Source organism: Neopelma chrysocephalum, unplaced genomic scaffold, assembly GCF_003984885.1.
Source record: "Neopelma chrysocephalum unplaced genomic scaffold, ASM398488v2 Primary Assembly neopelma1_96942, whole genome shotgun sequence".
Classification (NCBI taxonomy): domain Eukaryota; kingdom Metazoa; phylum Chordata; class Aves; order Passeriformes; family Pipridae; genus Neopelma; species Neopelma chrysocephalum.
This window is the reverse complement of record NW_020925585.1, coordinates 1,884,619-1,907,340: the sequence shown is the minus strand read 5'-3', so window position 1 is coordinate 1,907,340 and position 22,722 is coordinate 1,884,619. Positions and strand designations below refer to the sequence as shown.

At 37.4% G+C, this 22,722-nt stretch overlaps 1 protein-coding gene across 5 annotated transcripts in view; it reads left to right on the top strand.

Moving 5' to 3' along the window:
• ZNF608 (zinc finger protein 608) overlaps positions 1–22,722 on the top strand; it is an 86,743-nt gene that overhangs the window by 22,030 nt on the left and 41,991 nt on the right. For all 5 annotated transcript variants that reach the window (XM_027670898.1, XM_027670896.1, XM_027670897.1 and 2 more), the window contains exon 3: positions 17,389–17,644. In XM_027670898.1, coding sequence (XP_027526699.1) covers positions 17,389–17,644 — 256 coding nt within the window. The remainder of the gene's footprint in view (positions 1–17,388; positions 17,645–22,722) is intronic.

Genomic DNA, 22,722 nt, shown 5'->3' with positions numbered 1-22,722 from the left:
CAAAAATGTAAGAAGTCTCCAGGGTAAGCTCTGTATCTGGAATGCTCTCTCAGGGCTTTCCTTTTTAAAAAGCTTTCATTAACCTGAAGGGACAGTGCTTGTAGAAACCTCATTGCTGAAATCCTTGTCTCATTTCCTGCCCTGCTTTGGATGTCTCCATCTCTTTGGCAACATTTCTTTAGTACCATTTGAAATTTCTTATCTGGCTGTCTGGTTTTTCTGGACGTAACTAAGAATATCACAGCAAGAAGGACAGAGTTTTCAGGCATAATGGTACGAGCTGGAACTTAGTCACTTTGTATAAATGAAGCTTACTTAGATAAGATGAAAATTCACCCTTCACTTCTTCAGGGGAAGCTTATTTTTTTCTTTTGGAGTGAGGTTAGGGTAGGAGAAAATTGAGCAACATCTGTCATATGGTCATAAGGAGGGGTTTTTTTGGTGTTTTTGTTTGTTTGGTTGATTTTTTTGTTTTGGTTGGGGTTTGTTGTTTTGTTTGGTTTTGGTTGGGTTTTTTTTTGTTTGTTTGGGTTTGGGGTTTTTTTGGCCACACTTTGCACATTTGCCACTAGATTTTGGAAAACCTGTTTGTAGCTGGCACAAGGCAGGAACAGCCTTGTCTTTATGGCATGCTTGAGTGCTAAAGAGTTTTTTTGGTCCTTCACTGGTCTGTTGATTGCCCTGTGTACCCAGTGAAATAGTTAATGGTAACCTATGGAAATACATAAGCATTGGATTCCTTGTGCAAGCATTGCAACTTGACAAATTCTGTGCTTATGTGCTGTTTAGGGATCCAGGTGTGACTGTGGAAATGGCATTTTGTTCTTCTGCATTTAATGCACGTTAGCTAGCTTCTCTAAGCTATTCCATGATGAGAAATAAAAAGGCACCTCTTTGTAAAGGAAGAGGAAGCAATTGTAAGCCTTTGGCAAGGGATGGACAGTCTCTCCACGAACTGTGTTACCCACTTGAAGTCATGGCACAGAGTGACCCTTGGCTTCCTTGTCCTTCTGTGGCCCCAGCCAGATACTGATGGTGCTGTGTTTAATGCTGAAATGCAGCTTCTCAGTAACCATTATAAATCAACAAACATTTTGTGTATTCCTCTTAGATATGTTTTCAAAGTGCAGAGCAGGCTATGCCACTGATTACCAAAGTTTCTTTTTTTTTTCAGTATGCCACCATTTTCATATAGATGCTTATGTTTGTAGTAACTTGGATTTCAAGCTACTTTCATCTCAGCAAGAGAAGCCTAAGAAACACAAGAGATATATATTGACTGTATATGTACTGAGGGCTGAAAGTAAAACACTATCCTGGTTACAGTTAACCTCTGGTTGAACTCTTGACAGCCTAAAGTGGCACCATTCACATTTCTTCCAGAGCTTCCTCTTCCAAATTTGTACATACAGCTATGGTGGGAGTTATTATGCTGATGACAGATGCCATTTACAGTGCAGTGGAGGGCTAGCTTGTTTGACCTGTCCTGAGAAATGTGCTTTAGGTAGTTGTAGAGACAAAGATATTTAATGTGTGAGGCAAACAATCACAGTAATGACAGCAGTTTCCAGACTGTTGTACTTTGTCTAGCCTAATTAATGATCCAGATAGTTGTTTTAATACTAAGCCACAGATATGTATTGTGTAGAGAGCCATAGTTGCTTCCATAGAACTAAGCTTGAAATAGTGTGCATAATTGGAGTCAATATTGTGGTGTGATGCGTATGGCTATAAATCTTGTGCATATAGAAAGGGAAGGCTATCTTTGGTTTACCTACTGTAGTGGGTTTCTGTGGCTGGGTTTTGGTAGCAGGGGGGCGGGGCTACAGTGGTGGCTTAGAAGCTGCCAGAAGCTTCCCCTGTCCCGTGGAGCCAATGCCAGCCGACTCCAGGATGGACTTCCTGCCGCTGGCCAAGGCCGAGCCAATCAGGAGTAACAGTAACGCCTCTGTGATAACATATTTAAGAAAAGAAGGTTGTTGCACAGAAGAAAATTCCAGCCAGGGAAGAGCGGAGTGAGAACATGGGAAGGACAAAGTAGGCACCAAGGTCAGTGCAGAAGGAAGGGCAGGAGGTGCTCCAGGTGCCAGAGCTGAGGCCCTGCAGCCCGTGGTGCAGACCAGGGTGGAGCAGCTGTGCCCCTGCAGTTCATGGAGGAGCCCATGCTGGAGCAGGTGGATATCCCAAGGAGGCTGTGACCCCGTGGGAGGCCCAAGATGGAGCAGGGTCCTGCCGGATACCTGCAGCCCATGGAGAGGGAAGCCCACGCTGGAGCAGTTTTTCCCGGGTAGGACTTGGGGACCCACATCAGTGCAGCTCATTCATGTAGGACTGCACCCCATGGAGGAGTGACCCATGGGACAGCAGTTTGGGAAGAACTGCTGCCCGAGGGATGGCTCCTGCCGGAGAGGTCCATCAAGGACTGTTTCCTGTGGGAGGGACCCCACGGGAGCAGGGGAAGGACTCCTCTCTCCGAGCAGCGGCAGAAACAACAACTGACTGTAACCCCCATTCCCCGTCCCTCTGCACCGCTGGGGGGAGGAGGGAGAATATGGAAGGAGGGCGGGGGGGGGAGGTGCTTTTAAGATTGTTTTATTTCTCTTCTTTGGCTCTTATCCTATTAGTAATAAATTTAAGTACTATCCTCATTTTGAGTCTGTTTTGCCCGGGAAGGTAATCGGTATCTGACCTCTCCCAGTTGTTATTTCAACTCATGAATCCTTAGATGTTTTTTTTTCCTCTCTCCTCTGTCCAGTTGCAGAGGAAGAGTGAGAGAGCGGCTTTGGTGGGTGCCTGGCATCCGGCCAGGGTCAACCTGGTACACTTACAAAATCTGTGATTAATCTACTGCATAATAACGTTGCCTTTGATTATCAAACAGTTTCAAAGTGTGGTGACATAATGTTTGTTCACAAGCTGTTAACTTTCTGAAAAGTCACTGCATCTCAGTTAATTAATTATGTTTATAGGATCAGTTCAATAAGCAAATTCTTCACGTTAATTAAAACGTGTTATAATCTTAAAATACAATTATCTGACCTTTTAAAATAACTGTTCGTGTGCTGCTCCGTGCCACTGTTATAATGAATTAGAAATCAAAATCTAATAATGAGTACATTTTCTCTCTGATGAAACTAAGCGTGGAGATCTTTTCCCTATGTGTCACTGCTGTTACAGGGTGTTGTCAGTTTTAAATTTTGAATACCTCCTCCTCCTCAGCGTGACGACTCAGCCTTAAGGGGAAGGTGGGTCGTCACACTTAGTCATCACCGCTGAATAAAGTTATTTTTGATTGTAACTTTGCAGATTAGAAGTTCCTTACTTCCCATATTGCTCTCCAAAGCACGGGGTAGTCTAAAATGGCTGCAGATTATGATGTATGGCTGCTCTTGTGAAGCTGCAGCTGTGACTCTCAAAGAGGATGTAACCATGCAGAATCGCTCTTTTAGATGGTCATTAGCGCTGCATAAGTACAAGCCTCTTTTTCAGATAGCATTTATTCTTCACGGTTCTTCTGCTAGTATGTGATGGCAATGTCATTTGCCAAGCATTGAATAACAATGAATGTTTTATTGAAGTACAGTATTCTGAACCAGTGCTTTTTTTAAGCTGTTTAAGTGCTTAATTTTCGTTGGACTGCTCCTTTTCATGCAAATGCGAGTGTAGCAGAAAAAGCCAATACATCCTCCTCCCTTGTGCTTATGTGATGTATTGGACTAAGTTGAAGGCTTCTGTGTGGCAGAAGAAAACAGCATAATTTTTCAGTTATCCAGTGGCATCCTATCCTATTCCAGTTTTAGTGTCTTTTCTTCTTTTTTTTTAGAACAAACATGTCCTCCCCCCAGAAAAAAACCCACCGACCAAAACAGAAATCTTTCTGTGTGATACTAAGGAAAAAAATTAGTCAAGAAACAGTCTCTTCCTTGCTTCTAAAAGCCCCCAAACAGTGAGAAGACTAAATACAGTATTTCTTTTTTGGGAATGAAAAGTGGAACTGGGTCTAAATATTTCAATGCATGGTTATTTCATTATTCTTCCAAGGATCAAAAAGCATTTGTAGGTATTACAAGTAATTTACGAAGGGTAGGTTTTTAATCTGGTTAACACCTACAACTATGGTAAGATTTTTTTGAACAGACTGTCACCTACTTTTACCATTATGAGAATCTGAGGGGAAACTCATGCGCCTAGTGTGCTTTGTCCTTTTGAACACCTGGCCCCTTGTTTTGATTTGTGAGCTGTATTGAAAATCTGGCATCAGTTCTGGTCTTTAAGTTCTAATTAAATAAAGTACACAATCTGGCCATAAGCTTCACGATACACTGAAGGAAGGAGAGGGAAAAGAAAGCTTCCTCATTTTATAGTCAGTGAAATTGAGATGGCAAGATGATAGAGTTATTGAAAATGAACAATGTATTTCCATACTGAATAGTTCCTTTGAAAGTGTCTTCTAGAGCCTAAATATAGACCAAACCAAATGAGTCTGTTATCTCGGAATTCCTAGCTTTTAGAACCACAAAGCAATGATGACGTTATGGCATGAAAATTAGCCATGCCATGCCATAGGAATTGACTGTATCCATTCCTGTATTGTAATCAGACTCTTTAACATGATTTGGGAATGTGAAAAGATATTCACTTCTTTGTGGGCAAAACTATAGATATTATGTTCTTTCTATGGAACAGAAAACAAATACAATTTAAGTGCCACAGTACTAATTTTATTAAAACCCATAATGATTTCCTTCTAATTATAAACAATATTGAAAGCAAGTGGTCAGTCTTCAGAAGATACTCAAGTTAATCCAGTGTAGGGTAGCTTAAATACATATTTCTTTGCTATGTAAGAGGGAAGAGTTTTCTGTATCATGCCTATTGAGATCAAAGAAGCTTTTGTTTATCTGATTCTTTTTGTCCTTTTTTCTCTGCAGCAAAGCTAGGTTGAAACATAAAAATGGATATGAAGTTCTTTGCTTACATTCAAAGATCCACTAATTCTGTGTCTGTATCTTGGATGTCTGTGTATGCCAATGTCTCTGTGTGTGTGTGCTTTTTTTCTCTGTCCTCCCACAAGTAATGCATCATCAGGTATCTTTGATCCAGGCTCTTCTGGTTGGCCATTAGTCATATTGATTTCTCAGTAATAAAGAAAGCTTTGTTCTCAATGCAGTTTTAACAGTACAGTATCAAGGTCTGTCACATACTCATTGTTGATATCAAAGAGACCTTGTGAAAACGTGTAATTTTGTGAAAATACAAGCTGAGTTATATTTCACCTTTTATATTTGAGCTAGAGAAAGGAAAACTGACTAGGTTGGTTTTAATGTCCAAGAGGAGTGAAATTCCAGAAGGAAATAAAAACAATGGCAAGAAAATTTAACTTTTTGATTTTCAGTTGCCAAAAATATTAGTAATAATATAAGCAAGGTCACTTAATTTTTAATTTGTTGGTATTCCTATAGTGTATTTTACTGTTGATACAATTTGCTACATTTTCTGGTGGAGTAGCTCCCTCAAATTGAAAAATAAGCATGCCATTAATTTCAGCGTGTGAAAGTAGTGTTTTGGACCACTTTGTTTGCAGATAGGCTTTGAACTAAAATACTGTTTACATACATATTGAGAACTGTTGTCAACTTAGTACACTTTTTAGGTTTTATTGTAGTACAGTACTTGCTTTAATCCATTTAATACATCCAAGAGTCAGTCCAGTAAGAAGGAAAGGAAAAGTAGTAGGGGTGTAATAAACACTGATTTAATTTTTACAGCACAGTATATTATAGAACTATAAAATTGTGTGATTAGCCAACTCATTAACACTGCCTTAAAGCAAGTAAGTGTTTAGAGCTTGACACACTTAGTGCTGAAAACCTTTCTAATAGTAAATTTAAAAAGTATTCAGTGTTGCTTGGAATAAAGATCGTGCTGCTGTGCATCATCAGGAGCTCTGTACTAGGGCTGTCATCCGATTATTCTATTCTAACACATTCCCCATTTTACAGCACTCCTGTCTATACTGTTTTGACACTTCCTTGAGAGTGGTGCCATGTAGAACCTGCAGAGCACTTGTACAGGATTGCCACCAAAAATAACTTGATTTGAGTGTTGCCCTCCACTTTATAAAAGGGTTTCTTTTCACTTGTTGTTTTGTCCTCCATTTCTTGGTAGTGACTTAGGAGGTATAGTAAGAGCCAATCTAAGAGTCATTGCAGTCACATAAAATCTCTGTTTTTCTGGTAGGATCCCACTGATCCAAGGACTATGTTGTTTATGTTCTTAAATTTTTCAATGATGATTTATGAGAGATCTAATTGCCTAGTATGAGACATCTGAAAATTCCTGGATTTTTGTTCAGCGGTTTCTGGAAATGTTGTCTTTATATCAGAAACTTAAAAAATTGATCCTTTTTTGAGTAGTCTAAAAATAGATAGTCTCTTTTTTTATTTGCTAGATACTGGGAAGTCACTGCTGTCAAATTTACCTCATGTCACTTGGTGCATTAAGTCCAACATTTGCTATTGTAATAATGCATTCAAATTTGAAAACAATGTTAGAGAATGCTTGGAAGACAAATTTCCTGTCTCAGCCAGTTTAACAAAAACATGGCCTCAGAATATTTTGGTTTTTTTTTTCACCATTATCAACTCTACAATGGTCGAATCACTTTCTTTTTTCATGATAAGCTTAGGAAGTTACTGCTTTGGAAGAGATCTGCCTGATAAATGTTTTCCCAGGTTAGCTTTTAAGCGATTGAATTGCAAAATCACTAGTTCACAGAGAGTGACAGAAAGAAGGAACACACTGAAATTAAAAACTTGAGATGTTTTTGGGTGACGCTCATAGCATGGTGTTCTTTTTTGGGTGTATATCAGAGAGTCTCTTAGAACAGTACATATACTCCCAAAACATGTCTAGTGTAAGAAAAAATATATTTCTAAAATTGTGTCAGTCGTTAAACTGCAGGTGATAGATCTTTAAGGACCTGGTGTGTTCCAGGCATTGCTTTTGCTATGGAAAAATAAGTGCAAACCTAAGTTAGCAAAGGACTCTCCTACACAGTATTAAGCTATCAAACATCAGTTGTGCTTAATCAAGTGAGTTTAAGATGTTTCATTTCTCTAGCAGTTGCCATCTCCATGTCTGTGCTGTCAGAATGATTGTGTGAGTCTTCTGTCTCCTTCCATCCAAACCATACACATAGGCTGTGGTTCCACCTCTGAAACCGATTTCAGACTGGGCTATCTCTGTCACATTTTCCCATGGACCTTTTTTAATTAACTGGCATGTCAAAATGAATACCACCAAAAGTGTGGACAAGTTGTGGGATTTTATTCTGTCCAGATACAAGTTGTCCACAGATGCAGTAACACAAGGAATGATGCAAGACTGTACCCTTAGTTAAAATTGTCATTACAAGTGTCCCTGAAGCAATAAAGCTGTGGAAGCTAACATTGCCATGGTTGCTTGAGCAAACAGCCTGGGACTGATCTCTCTCTTTGCTCCAGCTGTTTACTAAAGGGGGAGTTCCACAATGTGAATCTGGTGCTTGAAACACGTCCTGCCTGTGTGTGCTTCCTTGAGTAGTTAAGACTCTCTTAGCTGTGTCAGTTTGACAAACAGTGCGCCATCCTGCAGTAGGATGTGTATGTGTTATACTCCATGTAAGAACAAGTGAAGGAAACGAGTGTCTGGAAGACGAAGTGGGAACTTTTAAACTGGCTCCTCTGAAAACAGAATATGTATTGTGGAGCTGTGCCTAAAGCTACTGGCTCTGGAGCAGCAAAGACAGTTGAAAAGGTTCCTGTGTCTTGCTTCCTCTTTGCTCAGAGGTTGATTACTAGCAGTAACGGAGGCAGCTTGTATAAAGGGAGCTCTGGAAAATCCCCCAAAACGAAATTCTCTCTTCCCTTAAGTACACAGTATTGGTAGAATTGAATGTAAGTTTTTTGCAGCCATACTCTAAGACCTCTGTTTTTAGGCCCTTGAGTAGAGACCAGAGAGAGTGGACTCTCAGCAGCCAGTGATGGGATTAAACTCTCCAGTAAACTTGCTGCATTTAAAGTGCCAGCAACAAGTTGTTTGACATCCATCTTTATAGGCATGTTTACTTTTGTGCAGAAGAGTAACTGTTGTCTTTGGAGTTATATTCGTCTCATTTCCATTCATTTATATGTAAGAAGAGTAAACCTCTAGTTAACCACTCTGCATAGAAGTCAGTAAGAAAGGCATAATTTTGTTTTTTTTTTTCCCACATATGAACACCAAAATGAACCTGAAGATAAATTGGTAGCATTTATACATTAGTTTTTCAAAGTCATTAGCAAAACAAGTAAATGGATGCCTTGAAGGCTGTCTGTTTTGTAAATAGTAAATAGGTCTGGTTTTGAGGGAGAGAAAAGTCATCAAGCACTTTTGTGCATGCATGTTCAAATATCTGAGTAATAGTTGCAGGATTGATACATTCAGGAAAGGAACAGATAGAAGTTGTCGCCTTTGTCCACCAAATAGAGCTTTTCCAGCCTTTCACAACTTCCCATATGTTAATGAAAAACATTTTCTGAGACATTGGCAGCTTCATGCTTTGTAGCTGATGCCAGCTTTTTTCATGGACCAGTTCAAGGCAGAGCAAAGGGAAAAATGCCTTGTTTTAGTGCATGAATTACTCTGACAAGCTTTCACATTGCCCCTCCTCTTATTAATATTCTTTTTGATGTGAGCTTGTAAAACAGAGGATTGGCTGTTAATCTCTGGGATCTCAAGGGCTTTTGGCAGTGGCCCATAATTGATGTGTTCACATGGCTGTTGTCTGACTACTAATGATTAGACAGCAGTGTTATCTCCTAGCTAAATCAGTGTTGCTTATAAATCACACTTGATAAACTGCAGTTTCATTTCTTCAAAGGATCTGTTCGTGTCTGGATAGTTTGATACAACTGCCAGAGCCATTTCATGATTTCATGACAGCTTAGATTAAGTTTATTTTTTTGAGCAAGACATTTGAATTTCTACCAAGCATAAAAAAGTGTGGTTTTTTTTGTTTTTTTTTTTTTTTTGTTCTTTGTTATGAGCTCATTATGCAGTGGATAGATTAGAGAGGATATGCACAGTTAGGGCAGAGCATAGACTAGAAGGTGCAAGTAACTGGAGAATATAACACATGAAAAGTGGAATATTTGAGCTGCTGATTTCTTTTGCTTTATTTAGACAGAAAAGGAGCTTCTTTTGCAGCAGGTGTTGATCATGCTGTTACACTATAAAAATAATCTATGAGAGTGTAAGAAAGGACATACTGAAGCACAAGGTGTTTTCAAAAATGATGTGTGGGATTTTCTGTGTGAAGTGAGGTCCTTTGCTTGCCTGCATTGTTTCTCAGTAAGACAGGAATCATAAGCCCTTATTATTCAAATATAAACTTTTGTCTGTGTTTGAGTTCCTAGAGAACATGCTAGTGAAGATCTCAAGGTACTAAATCTAAATCACTAGTGAAAAATGTTGTTGAGATAGGGACATGAGAACAGAGATCTCAAGGCGACCTCATTCTAAGCCACTGAAAGGACAAGATTTGGCTGGGTGTTAGGTAACCTGTAATCAGATAATTTCGTGTTGATAGTGTAGATGCTCTCATGAGAAAGAACTATGAGAACACTAAGTCTGGGTTTCTTTACTTAATGGCAAGTGGGTAAGCAAATTTCAAAGGAGTTCCCTGCTGATTCCAATTCTTGTATTTGCCTTCATGCTGTAAGATTAATCCATCAGTCTCATTGTTAAGGGTTATTGAACACTTTGCATCAGTACTGTGTTCAGTTTAGAAAAAGAAAAAAAACTAACACTAACCTAGCAATTTGGAGGAAACAGCAGTTTCTTCCTCATAAGGATTCTTTTCCTTTTAAAAATCTTCACTATCCGTGTATGATTTTCAGAATTTTTTTTAGAGCTTTTATTTGAAATGCTAAGTGGTAAAACAACCACTGCAGTACAAATGCTGCCTGTAGTTAAGGTTGAGTGGAACTACTTTAGATTAACACCAGCGAAGGTGTACACCAGTTGAGAAGGGAAAAAAAAGACATATATTGTCTTTCCTGAAGGCAATGTAAATACATCAAACTGCATTTGAGAATTAAGATTTTGTTTTTAACTATAGATATCCAGCAGTAGGCAATTTCAGGGAGAGCTAAACACTAATGCTTCAGCTCTTTTTTCAGTTGAACTATCACAGTGAAAAGGAAAGCTGAAAGGTCATTTTAGAGGTGTTTCTTTTAGTGACTTGCTAAATAATAATGTGTACATCCCATTCTTAAAAGTAATAATACTGTCTTGTCTTTTAAATAAAATTAGGACACAATATTCTACACTTTGTAGTTTGTAGCTAATACTGTAAAGTCGGTCTAAGAAATATAAAGAAAAACTAACTGATATGGGATCTATACCCTATCAAAAAGCACAAGCCGGAGATGTAGGGCAATAATACAAGAATATATTAGCCAAAGACCCACCTGTCTTGCCTAAAAAACCTAAGGGCTAGATAAATAAAAAATCTTAGGGTCTGTAGACACCAATAAATATGGGGCCATCAAGCCAAATACTCTATTTTCAGAACATGCTAAAAACGTCATCCATAAGAATCTAGTCAGGCAAGTAAAAGCTTTTGGTATACATAGAACATCAAGAAAGTTCAGTTCTATTTCTGAAGATGATAGATGTTCTTTGACAAGCTTTTGGAAGAAAAATTAATAGTTCAGTTGATGTTTCCCAACAAAATTTTATTGAATTGTGGAAGAACAGCCTGAGTCATAATGTGTGCAACTTCGCACTCGCAAAATGAGTGGTTGGCAAATGGCTAAAAGGCAGTTGACATGCAGAAAGTCAGAAAGGTGCAAGGAAGCCATTTCTCTTCTGAGTTTTGTTTGCCACTCTATTATACATTGTGCATTCCTGGAAAAACTCTCAATATTGATGAAAATTTGTAATGAAACTGTTAAACAGTGCAATCAAGTTAACTGTTATCTTCCTATACACAATTAAGAGTGAGAAATTTTACCCTGGTCGTGTGGTGTCTTGATATGTCATAGAGCAACCATGCCTTCTTTCTTACAAGTCTCACACTTGATAGCAATAAACATTGGAAAATGCAGGATAACATTTATTTGTAATGCTATGAAATTTCCATAAGAAAATACTTTATCTATTTTCAGGCTCAGAACTCTGACAGGTTGAGTGTAGCAGAAATTTTGGAAGAAAAAGAGGTGGTTGTCATCTTTAAAATGAAGGGGTTTTTTTCTTTCAAATAAGAAGCTCCTAAAGGGTCACATAACTTGAAAGAGCGGTACCCAACCCTTACCAACAATATTGACATGCCTTGATTTTTGCCATATTCAGTTGCGTGACACTGACAGATACTGGACAACATCTTATGCACATTCTGTCTAATCCCAGACAGTTCAGAGAAATTCCTCTTTTGACTGTCCAGAAAAATTCATTTCTTGATTGTGGAATACAGTGTACCTCTCTACACGGGACAGGTATCTTGAGAGAATTTTAGTTCTTGTTTATTTTATATTAAAGCATGCTGACCGACTGTATAAAAGTTTGGAAGTGCAAATTGAAGAGCTGACCAGAAGAAATGAAGATTCAATGCAGAAAGGTGTTCTAGAGACAATTATCTCAATGAACATGATTTTCTGGGGCTGAATGAGAAGAAATGCCTTTACTAGAAATGTGCAGGTGGTGATCTGGGCATCCTCCCAGGACTCTGCCAAACATTCGAGTTGACATACAGTTTTTCACAGGCACAGTCTTGGCAGAAGGATATCACTGGCAGCTGTCAAATGCTAATCTTTGTCTCAGTAAAATGGGTGAATGGCTTTGGGAAATCCCAAGCATCTGAGCTAGAATAGGAGATATAAGAGAGAACAAGGAAGTTTGCTTGTCTTTTGTTTAGCACCACTGTGCTGCATTAGACCCTACTCAAAGCTTTGACTGTTCATCATGGTCTTGATTTTATATTAATGCTGTCCTAAAAATAAAATATTAACGAGGTGGAGGTGCTGCAGATACAGTCTCTTAATGTCTGAGGAGGTCTGAAGGTTAATATGTAGGAAGAACACGTAAGTGTGGAAAGATTAGGAGTTCGCAGAACTGTGCATATTGGTTAATGCAGCTGATGCCGGTGGCATAGAGTATCTTGAGTACAAGGGGGATTTTTTTCCTTGTTCCATATAGTAAAAGTTTATTAGCAAGTAAGAGTTTTAAGTGGATATTCTTTTGCTTAATAACAAATGTTCAGAATATTGAAATCATTCCAGACGTGATAATTTGCTGCTTTACTAGGAAAAATTGTGTCAGTTTCTGTTAGTGTGTCTTTTTGCTCTCTCCTACTACTCAGTTGATTGGAGAAGTTATTTTTAAGAGTAGAACATACTTGGAAACTCCAATTAGATGCTACTTGTGTTAATCTGTTCAACACAATTACGCATTAGGTTTCTTGTCCATAATACAATATTTCTAAAGCATAAGCTTTTATTATTATTATTATTGAACATATGTTTTTTAAGTCTGAAATTTGTATGAAATTTAGGCAGTGTAAATCTTCATTCTTCTTTTGTATATAAGCTCTTGTGATTCTCAATTAAGTTGACCAAAATAAATAACATTCTTAGTACTCTGACCTGCCTGTATTTTGAATGTAAGGCTTGTAATGAATATGTCTGTCCTATGACAGAAATTCTTTTCTACATCTATGTGTTGTAGTATTTCTTTCTTATTTTCTATGCATGCCCTTCACGTCACTGACCTTTTTTCCTCCCCCAACAATTTGATGTAGAATATTTGAAGAAACAAAATATAATTTCTGTTAGGCATGGTGTCAAAATGCTTCTGAGATGGTGTCTAATGTGAATTTATATGCAAGAAATACTGAACTGAGATGAAATTGAGATAATTCAGCTGAAATGGAGATTCTTCATAGGGTTAATTTCTGTTAAATGGTAGAGTATGAAAGAATAGCATTGGTTTTTAGAGGTGCAAATTCTTTATGGGGCAAGGTTTGTAACAAGAAGAGTTTTAAAGATCACTGAGATGTCTAGAAATGCAGACACACTGCTGAGCACACAGACATTTTTTCATGTCACATTCTCCCACATTTGTTTTCTCCTGAAGTAGTTTCATTGATTTCATTAGAATTACTTCTGATTTATGATGCTGTGCACGAGATTACGATGAGGTCTTCTGAGGTCACTGTTGCTTTAGAAAATTGAAGTAGAGGCAAGCATACCTTATGTAAAAACAAGCTAGTCTTCCTTTCACCTTAAAATCTAGAGAAAGCAATTTGTAGGAGATAAACTATATGGGGCTGAATTCCTTTAGTTCCTGTTTTCCTTTTCAGACATAGTGATTCTTAGAAGTATTAATTCATAATTCTAAAGAACTTGTCAATGTAATTTTCAAGGTTGGGAGTTTCTTACTCCTTTCATTCTTTATGTTGGTGTCTTTTTTAAAGGAAGGATTTAGTTTTGCAAAGAGTCAGGCTTTGTTTTTTGGGTAGATCCTATAATAGGATTCTGATCTTCTTTTCACATCCTTTCTGCTAATGCAGATGTTCCCACTGAGAATGCTTACAGCAGATTTTTTTTTCTCAATTTAAAAAGCAGTACTTTCTGGGAAGGGCTTACGCTTAGCCTTAAACCTGCTCCTCTGCCTCCCTCCAGGCTCTGTATTGGTAGAGGGATTAAATGGTTGTTGGCATGTGCAAAATCACCTGGTGGGTGACACTGCAGTAGTGTATGACCCCATTTGGTCTTAGATTGGTAGACTATGTCATGGTTGAGATATATCTTCAAAGACATATCTTGATTAAATCAGGAAGGTGAATTTTGATAACGAGAAATTGATTCCAGCATGTAGAGGCAGCTGAAGGAGAACCTTGTTTATTAGAAAGTCTTGCCTATTTTTAGTTAGGATGATATTTCCTTTCCCTTATGTGTGCTGTTCCTCATACTGACTAATGTTATGCATCACCAAGATAGATTTTTTCTTTTTTTTTGTGTGTGTGTGAGTGTTCAGGTAAAGGAATGCTCCATGGAGCAGTGGCTACATTGCTTGGCAAGCTGTCTTCATTTTCTGTGAGCTTTCTGCTACTAAGCATCATAGCTCTCTGATACAGTTAAACACTTGGCAGTGGAAAACTGCCATGAATAACACTGCAGCCTTGTAGCCTTTGTCAGCAGTCAGTTCTCAAAAGCTCTTGGAATTACGGGAAGTAAATATTACTTCAATATTTCTGTCTTTTTGTACTCCTTTGATTGTGTATATAAGGAGAGCATCTGTGTAAATAACTTTCCTCAGATTCAGATTTTCAATCTCATATTGGAATATCTTGTGTGATAAACAGCAAAGCTACTGCTCAATATGCACCAACACCTGGGAATAATAATGAAAAAATAACAGTGAGAAACTGCAGCGCATCTGGTCTTGACATTAACTTTCCTCAGTTTAACAGACTGCCACCACCAGATGTTAGTCTTATGTGCCTTTTTTCCACTGGATGTTGGGGGCCTTCCTGCTTCTCTTTGCCTCTAATGGCTTACATCAGTGCCCTTTGGAGAATTCATGAAAACAACTGTGTCACCAGAATGATCGCTAGGAAGCACCACTTAGCTGTGCTGATGTTATGATTATCAAACAACATGGGATAATACTAAAACATGGTAAAAATTAGAGCAATATTTAAGTTTAGCATATTTTTTTCTTGTGACTAAGGTCATATTTGTGTAATGAACATGCACCTTGGGGACAGTAAATGTCCACTTAATTCTTGACCATAAATTTAGTGTTTTAATTCACAGAGAAACAGCCCCTTTTAGTTCAAGAGCCACTATTTGGCCTTGTCCTGGGTGAATGTTTCTAGTGGAAAATATGAACATTTATTAGTAGGTCTAAATAAGCCAGAACTGAGTACAAATATTTGTAACAAAGAACTTAATAGGATACACTGTTAGATCCATGCTTTCTTTAGCTCCCTCTCACTGTTTATAATACTGGGAAAATGGAAAACACATCTGCCAATTTAGTCTACATCCGTTTAAAACATTGGCTAATTTAGAATGACAATAGCAAATATTTTGTTTTTTTTTCCTCTGGCTTCGTGATGGAAGAATAATGTTGCATGTGTAGTAGGAGGTTTTGCACAACTTAACAAAACTCCATGTAAACTATCAAACAGGCCATTCATCAGCAGTTCTTGGGTTTATAAATGGATATGGCTTAGCTTTTCTTAAGTGCTAGGCTCCATTTACCTGCCGATTACAGATCTGGATTCTCTTCTCGTTTCAAGTAAGGTATCTTAAGAACTCCTGTAAATTCTGCCTGGGGTACACATTGACCCCATTTCGTTGACAGAGCATCATTACACAGTCAGTGCCAGGGAGCAGGGCTCTGTGCCATCCAACCATGTGCTTCCACTTGGCATCAGACAGCCAGAATCTGTGTAGCATAGAATCAGTGTCTCCCCATGCTAGGCATACACAGTTATGGTTTTGTGTGATGCGCACCATTAGATATTGCAAGTAACAGCTGCTCCTGGGGGCCAGTTCATATTTGACTTGCCCGAGTGCATTCAAGACTGCTCTGCAAAGCATTCTGCCTGTGCTTTAACTTTGCAACTCTGTTGGTATAAAGAGAAGAATAAAGATACCATTGCTTGACTGCATTGTTCTTATGCTGTAGAAACTCTGCTTTAATCAGTAGAGTTTTGATGGTATGTTTTTAGTATTCATATTTTGCTTTGGTTTCGGTGTTATTTTTTTTTTAACTTTTCTTTTTTTTTCTTTGTTTTACCTGAAGATTTAGTTCTCAATAAAAAGAAACCCCTCTAAATGAGGACTAGTTTGGAGAAGATTGTGGTTATAGGTCACTCCTCTCTCCTCCCTAGTTCTAGTGTAATTGAGATTGAAATCCAGGCTGGTCATATAAAGATCATACAAAACATTTCTGCTATGTTCTTGGTAAGTATTTAGCATGCTTAAGGCTTGCGTGCACAATTAAAAGCCTTGGCTCTCAGTTTGTATCTATGAATAATACTCAAAGCAAAGAATTGTCACAAAGGGCAATGGTAACAATTGTTACACTTTAAAAAAAATTCTTCTTATTTGATTTCCATTTTATTTTCTCATTATGATGAAGTGAGCTGATCTGTGATATGAAAATTTTATAATACAAGGATGATACTCTTTAATCTGTCCTTCTCTTTGTATCCCCATTTTGCTTTACAAGAAAGCAAATTACCTTTCACCTACATTAAGATACATTAGAATGAAACCTAGATGATGTACGCTGAGTCATTATGTCTTTTCTGTTGAGTCTACTTGTGACGTCCAGTATTAAAAACTGCAGACTTGAAGGCACGTGATCACATATTTGAATGCAGCTAGAAAACAACCATTTAAAAAATCATTAGATTGAAGGGTAATTTCTTTGTGTGATGTCTATGATCCAGTGGAGTTTTAGGTGGTTTAGCTGTTTGAATGGGCACACTCATATCCTCATCTAGCTATCTTTTATGTGGCAAAGGACCTTATGCCATAGTAAAACATTGAAAATCCTTGGGCCAAATCTTTATGCAGAAAATCTGCTACTAAGTATATTGGAAGTCATACGGGAAAGATAACTTCTTTAGTTCATATATAGCTATTGTTTCTGTGCATTGTCTGTGTACAGACTGCTTGTCTGGCACATTGTATTCTTCTAAATACGCTTTTTGGAAACTCTGAGAAATTAGATGATTTGGGTAGATTGTTATAAAAGTCCTCATCTGTTATTTCAAGGAGAAAGATGTAAATGTTGACTGTAAGCTGTTAGGTGGGTGATCCTAATGTATTTTAAATGATTGGAAGACAAGAGATTATACTTGCTGCCATATGGATATTAGAACTGTTCCAACTGCTAATTTCCCTATAATGCACATGAAAGAATGGCATTTATGTCTTTGTACTGTCTTTATAAATGTTTTTGTTTTAATAGAAAATGAAGTTTCCAGTTTGCAAAATTAATTTCCATCCACAAATCAGTCTCTGTCAGCACCAAGAGAAAAGTGACCTTAATCTTTGTTTTAAAAATTTATTATTATTTTGTACTAGCAGTCTATGACAACAGGGAATAGTCTAGTAGAAACTTAGCAGGTTCTCTTGTTAAGCATGATAGATATTTATGTACTAAATTTTTCATGTGCAGCATTTGGTCTGATGTCAAAAAAATTGAACTCATAAGACTGAAATTACTTGTGATAGACCAAATCCCTGCATACAGAAATGCAGTCTCAGCAAACTAGGCTTTCTATTACTTTTTTTTTTTTAACTCTCACAGCACCATTATAGTAAGTTTGTCTGTTGTTTTCAGGTTGATCCCCTGTTTACAGTGCCTGCACCTCCACCTCCGATTTCCAGCAGTATCACACCTCAGATTCTGCCTTCCTACTTTTCCCCATCTTCATCCAATATTGCAGCACCAGTCGAGCAGCTTTTGGTACGGACTCGTTCAGTGGGTGTAAATACTTGCGAGGTTGGAGTAGTAACAGAACCTGAATGCCTTGGACCCTGTGAGCCTGGGACCAGCGTGAACTTGGAAGGAATTGTGTGGCATGAAACTGAAGAAGGTAAATTGTTTTTTCCACTAGGTTTGTCTGTGAGATGTGTTAAGAAGGAGGAGACTCTGCTGTATGTGCCTTGGTGCTAGCTAAAGGCTTGCTAGTCTGTTGGGATGCCATTATGTACAATGGCAGTCACAGCTGTATGGCTCACCTAGTGAGTTTTTCTTTTAAAAACAAATGGCAGTTTTTTTATTATTTAAAGCAACTGTGTTTTCCAAATGACCTACCATGTAACCCAAGCTAACAATAGAATTGTATCCTCTTGCTGTATTAAGAAAAGCATATGAAGAAATCGCTAATAAAATAGCATAAATGTGCTATTTAAATATATATAATGAGGGTGTGTATATGTGATGGGAGTGGATATATGAATATTTTAGATGAAAGCTTAGAAAGTTGAATATTTTGGAATTCAGACACTATGATAGGAAATGCCACCATTACATAAAAATAGAAGCCCCAGAGACCCCATGGAAATTCAAATTGATGTGGTTATTGTTTGCATTTTGGTTATTGGAAATATAACAATTTAAGATGAAAGCATTTTTGCTTGAAGAAAAGTGTTCCATCTGGTGAAGAAGTGCTATTTAAACCAGAGTGATTTCTTCAATATCCTTTGAAGGCATTTGTCCAAGTAGGAGTGCTGGAGAGCTTTGGTTAACACTAAGCATTGATTTGCTATGAATTAGAACAAAGTAGGAAGAGGATTATGCTGTGATATGCAGATTTTTCCATTTTGGTTTTCAAAAGCTCATTATTAAAATACCAGCTTTCTCCTGCTAAAAATACTGCATGTGTACACTAAATTTCTGCAATTTGTGGTTTAATAATAGCATATGTCTCCATTTATACCTGCCTGAAAGTCTTCCTGTGATTTTTCTTATGTTGCTTTTGAGGATTATTTAATTTTTAGTGACCTACCTTCCTCAACAGTGAAAACAAGATTATTTACAAAATCATATAATGACAGAATACAGCAGTGTAATGCTTCATGATAAATCCTGACATGCTTCACACCATATGCAAAATGGTATTTGGTCCTTTGCAGTGATATATAAGACCTCACCAAAGTGCTCTACACTGTCCTTTCAAAAATCAATAGAGTCAGATTTACTTGCTTTTATATACTTTCATCCATCCATCTTTCTCTCTGTGTATGTCTACAGCAGATTCATAAGGCAGATTGATCCTTTTAGATTGTTTTTAAAGCACAGTATAAATTCTGTTTTAAAATATCCCTGCAGAGATGACTGCCCTTAGCAACTGCAATCTTCCTTGACTGGCCTGCATTAACCAGAATTGGAATGTGTGGGTGTTAACTATGTTGACATGAAAGAGCAGTAGCTGTTAATAGTGTTATTCTTGCTGAATAAACTAAACTTCTGACCCCCACTGAATTTAAGAAGCCTTCCTTGCGAGTGGTTTGGCACCAAAAATGAAGTATTAAAAAAGAGTGCATTCTGGTCAGGATGACATTCCATTTAGCAGTATCTCATCACTCTACTGATTTTAAAACTCTTGTTAGTTAATGGGAATTAACTACCTCAGCCTTTTCCTAGTTTGTCTAAAAAAATTTTCTGAAACAACTCAGTTCAATGATGGCATGCTTGAGCAAAACAGTTTTGGACGTGCCTGTTTTCACAGCTTTACAAATACTGTTTGGCAACACTGCAGCTATGAGTGACTACAAATACAGATAAAACGGGATTCTAAAATACTCTAGAAATATAGCTAGAATGTAGATTAAGAGACTGAAGATAATTGATATGATTTCATATTGTGTGGCTGTGCTCTTTGTATTTGACTGTTTCAGACCCTACTGACTGAAGAAAATAACATAAACTTGACTGTTTATTCCCAGTGTTCACAATCAACACTGTATTATGAAAAAATAATTCCTAATAATAATTTTTGCATTTTAATTAAGTTTTGATGTTTAGGGCACACATATATGTATATATTTAGCTGAATTCAAATTTTCTGACATGTTCATGAAAGCACTATATAGCAGCTTGTGTGAAGCCATTTCTGCCAAATTCTAGGAAACAGGGTGCAGATGGGTCTTCTATTTATCTTTAAGAGAAAAAAAGATTATCAGATATTCATTTTCTCTAGTTATGATATTGATTTTAGGGAAGAACGTGACCTTTCCTAAACTGGTGTAGATTCAGATTGCTCTAACTGAAATCTTTGTAATTAGGCACATCTAAATCCATCTTGATGTTCATAATGACCAACTAACAAACAAATTTCTTTTATGATGTCAATATGTTTCTACGGTATTCACTCCCTTTACTGCTTTCGAAAACTTAATAAAAACATGTATAATCTGACATTTCTCTAGCTGGCTATATAGCTGATAGCTTTTTAACATAAAACAATTCTAGAAAGCTAAGGTATGAAAGTTCCTAATCTTGGCTTTTGTTTTGAGATATTAAAATTGTTCTTTATCTGGTTTAGCTACTCTGTGTAAAATGAGTTGTGAGGTGGTAGGAATAGGCTTGTGGGATGTCTGCACTTGTGGCATATAAGAACTGTGAACCTAATGTGCTGCTGAGCAGCCTTCATGTGCTGCAGCAACTAGGTGCGGGAATGCAAATACAGACAGGATGTGGTGAATCACAGTTATTACAAAAAGAATAGTAGAGTGAATGGAGAAAGATCATAGAATCGACTGGATTGGAAAAGACCTCTGAGATCGTCAAGTCCAACCTTTGATCCAACACCACTGTGGTTACTAGACCATGGCACTAAGTGCCACATCCAGTCTCATCTTAAAAACCTCCAGGGATGGTGAATCTGGCACCTCCCTGGGCACCCCATTCCAAAAGTCAGATTACTCTCTCTGTAAAAAATTTTTTCCTAATATTTAACCTTGACCTCCCCTGACACAGCTTAAGACCATACCCTCTTGTCCTAAAATCAAATAGTTTATGTAGAACTCATTATTAGCATAAATGTAATATATACTTTATAGAAGAGAAGGCATATACTGAGAATTTATGTTATGAAGGTATGTGAAATAACTTTTCTTTTAGGTGTGTTAAACAAGTAGTCACATTCTGTTGCATTTGTTCTTTGAGGTTAGAAAAAGGAGTATATTTGGATGTACTAGTCATATTTTTAAGATAATCACTCCAAGAGAGGGGCAGGGGAAGAAAGTAATGTTGGATTTCAGACAAAACTGTGGAAGATTAAAAAGAGCATTGTTACTACAGCTCTTTACATTTATTCCACACCAGTCTATTCAGTTAACTTGATTTAGTAAATCAGACCTTTTTTTCCAGGGTGTTTTAATCCTAAAATGCATAGAGGAGAGCTGGCATCTGAAGTCTGTGACATTTAATTACAAAGGTTGGTAACCATAGCTGGTTACTCATATAATTGACTGAAACTGCTGGGTATTTCTCAGTTGCTCTACTAAGTTGTGTAGTGTTTAATTTCTGCATATGTATGCTGTAGGCATTGTCGTCTGCATAACAACCTTGTTTGGATATAACTTGATAATGTGTCCAAAGTAAAGTTAATGGCATTAAAAAAGAGCATTGAAGGAACTAGCTGAGGTTTCCCTATAGTAGAGGAATAAAAAATTATTATAGGCAAGTCAACTTGAAACTGGCAGGTGATGCGGATATTTGACACCAGAAACCATGGTGCCGTAAAAGTCCTTCACAATAAGCAGTTTGGGTAGTGTTAACTGGAGTGTGTATTTTGGTTTGTTTGGTTATGTTGATTCTCTGGGAAACAGCTGCTATACGTCTGTATTGGTATAATGAGAAAAAAGGTTTATCTAGAATCGGGTACTTACTAAATCATGTAATTACCTTCTGGGAAAACAGATTGAAGAGAACATTAATTGTTTCTTACTGCCTGGAAGAAAAAAAATGACCCAGAAAAAAAGGGAAACCGCCAACAAACTTTCTAAATTGCTTAGAGCTCACTTTTTTGTTTAGCTTGCCCTAGGTCATGTCCTGTTTTTGGTTCTACATCTAGTAGTAAAGTCTACCTTTAGAAGTGAGAAGCACTAGTTCTGATGATGTCTTGTTTTCTTGAAATCTGTGTAGGAGACAGCCATCCGTCAACTTGCTGCCTTTGTGTGCAGAACAAGATGCGTACGTGCGGTGTCGGAGTTCTCTCGTTGCTGCACTGACATTCTTCCTCTTTTTGCAGTTTCGGGTACAACCTGCTGTTGTTCAGTAATAAATAATGGGGAAATTAGTTGTATATTTTAAAGGGTCATCTTATCGGGGTTAGCTTGTTGACAAATACAAGAAATAGGAATCTTCTGGATCTCAGAAATCTCAGATGGGATCATTTTCAGAGTATTCCAAATTTATCATAGCATCAGTTCTGACACTATTTTGGTGAAATTTTCAGTAGAAAAGAGAAGGCTTAGATGACAAAGAGGCATGCTGATACTTGTTGTGTGTGTGGTTTCCCAGCTTGCCACTTTTGCAGCTAATATCCATAGATGTTTTGAAAACATATGTATTGCACAGAGCTGATGTGGATTCCTTCCTGCCTTACTATGTGGCCTTAGTTTTGCAAAAACTACTTTAAAAGAACAGTCTGTTTTAAATGTCTTTGGTTAGATATGCATTTGTACATGTGTGTATAAGTAATACACACATGTATATATACATGTGTGTATATGTGTCAATAGAAACAGAATTAGAAGAATGAGAGTTAGTCTGACAGCCTGTTATTCCCGTTAGCCATTTTTGTGGTTTAACAACCACATTTTCTTCCTTTCATAGATACAAAGGCATGATGAAACAATGAAACTTGAAATATTGAAAGCCGTGTCAAATATGTAAGGAAACAAATGTAGACATTAAAAAGTTTTAAAAAAATCTGTTTTATCAAAGAACATTACAACAATTCATCAAAATTCAGAGAAACATGATTAAATCACTCTGTCTTGAGCTCAAACAAGGTTTATTGAGAGAGGCAATATCCTTTATTAAACCAAGTGATACAGTTGTAAAAAACAGATACTCTTTTAGACAGGGTGCATTTATATTCTCTCCTTTCTGCGTGATCTACACCATTGCTTGCTGTGTACAGCAAGTGGAGGTTTGGTC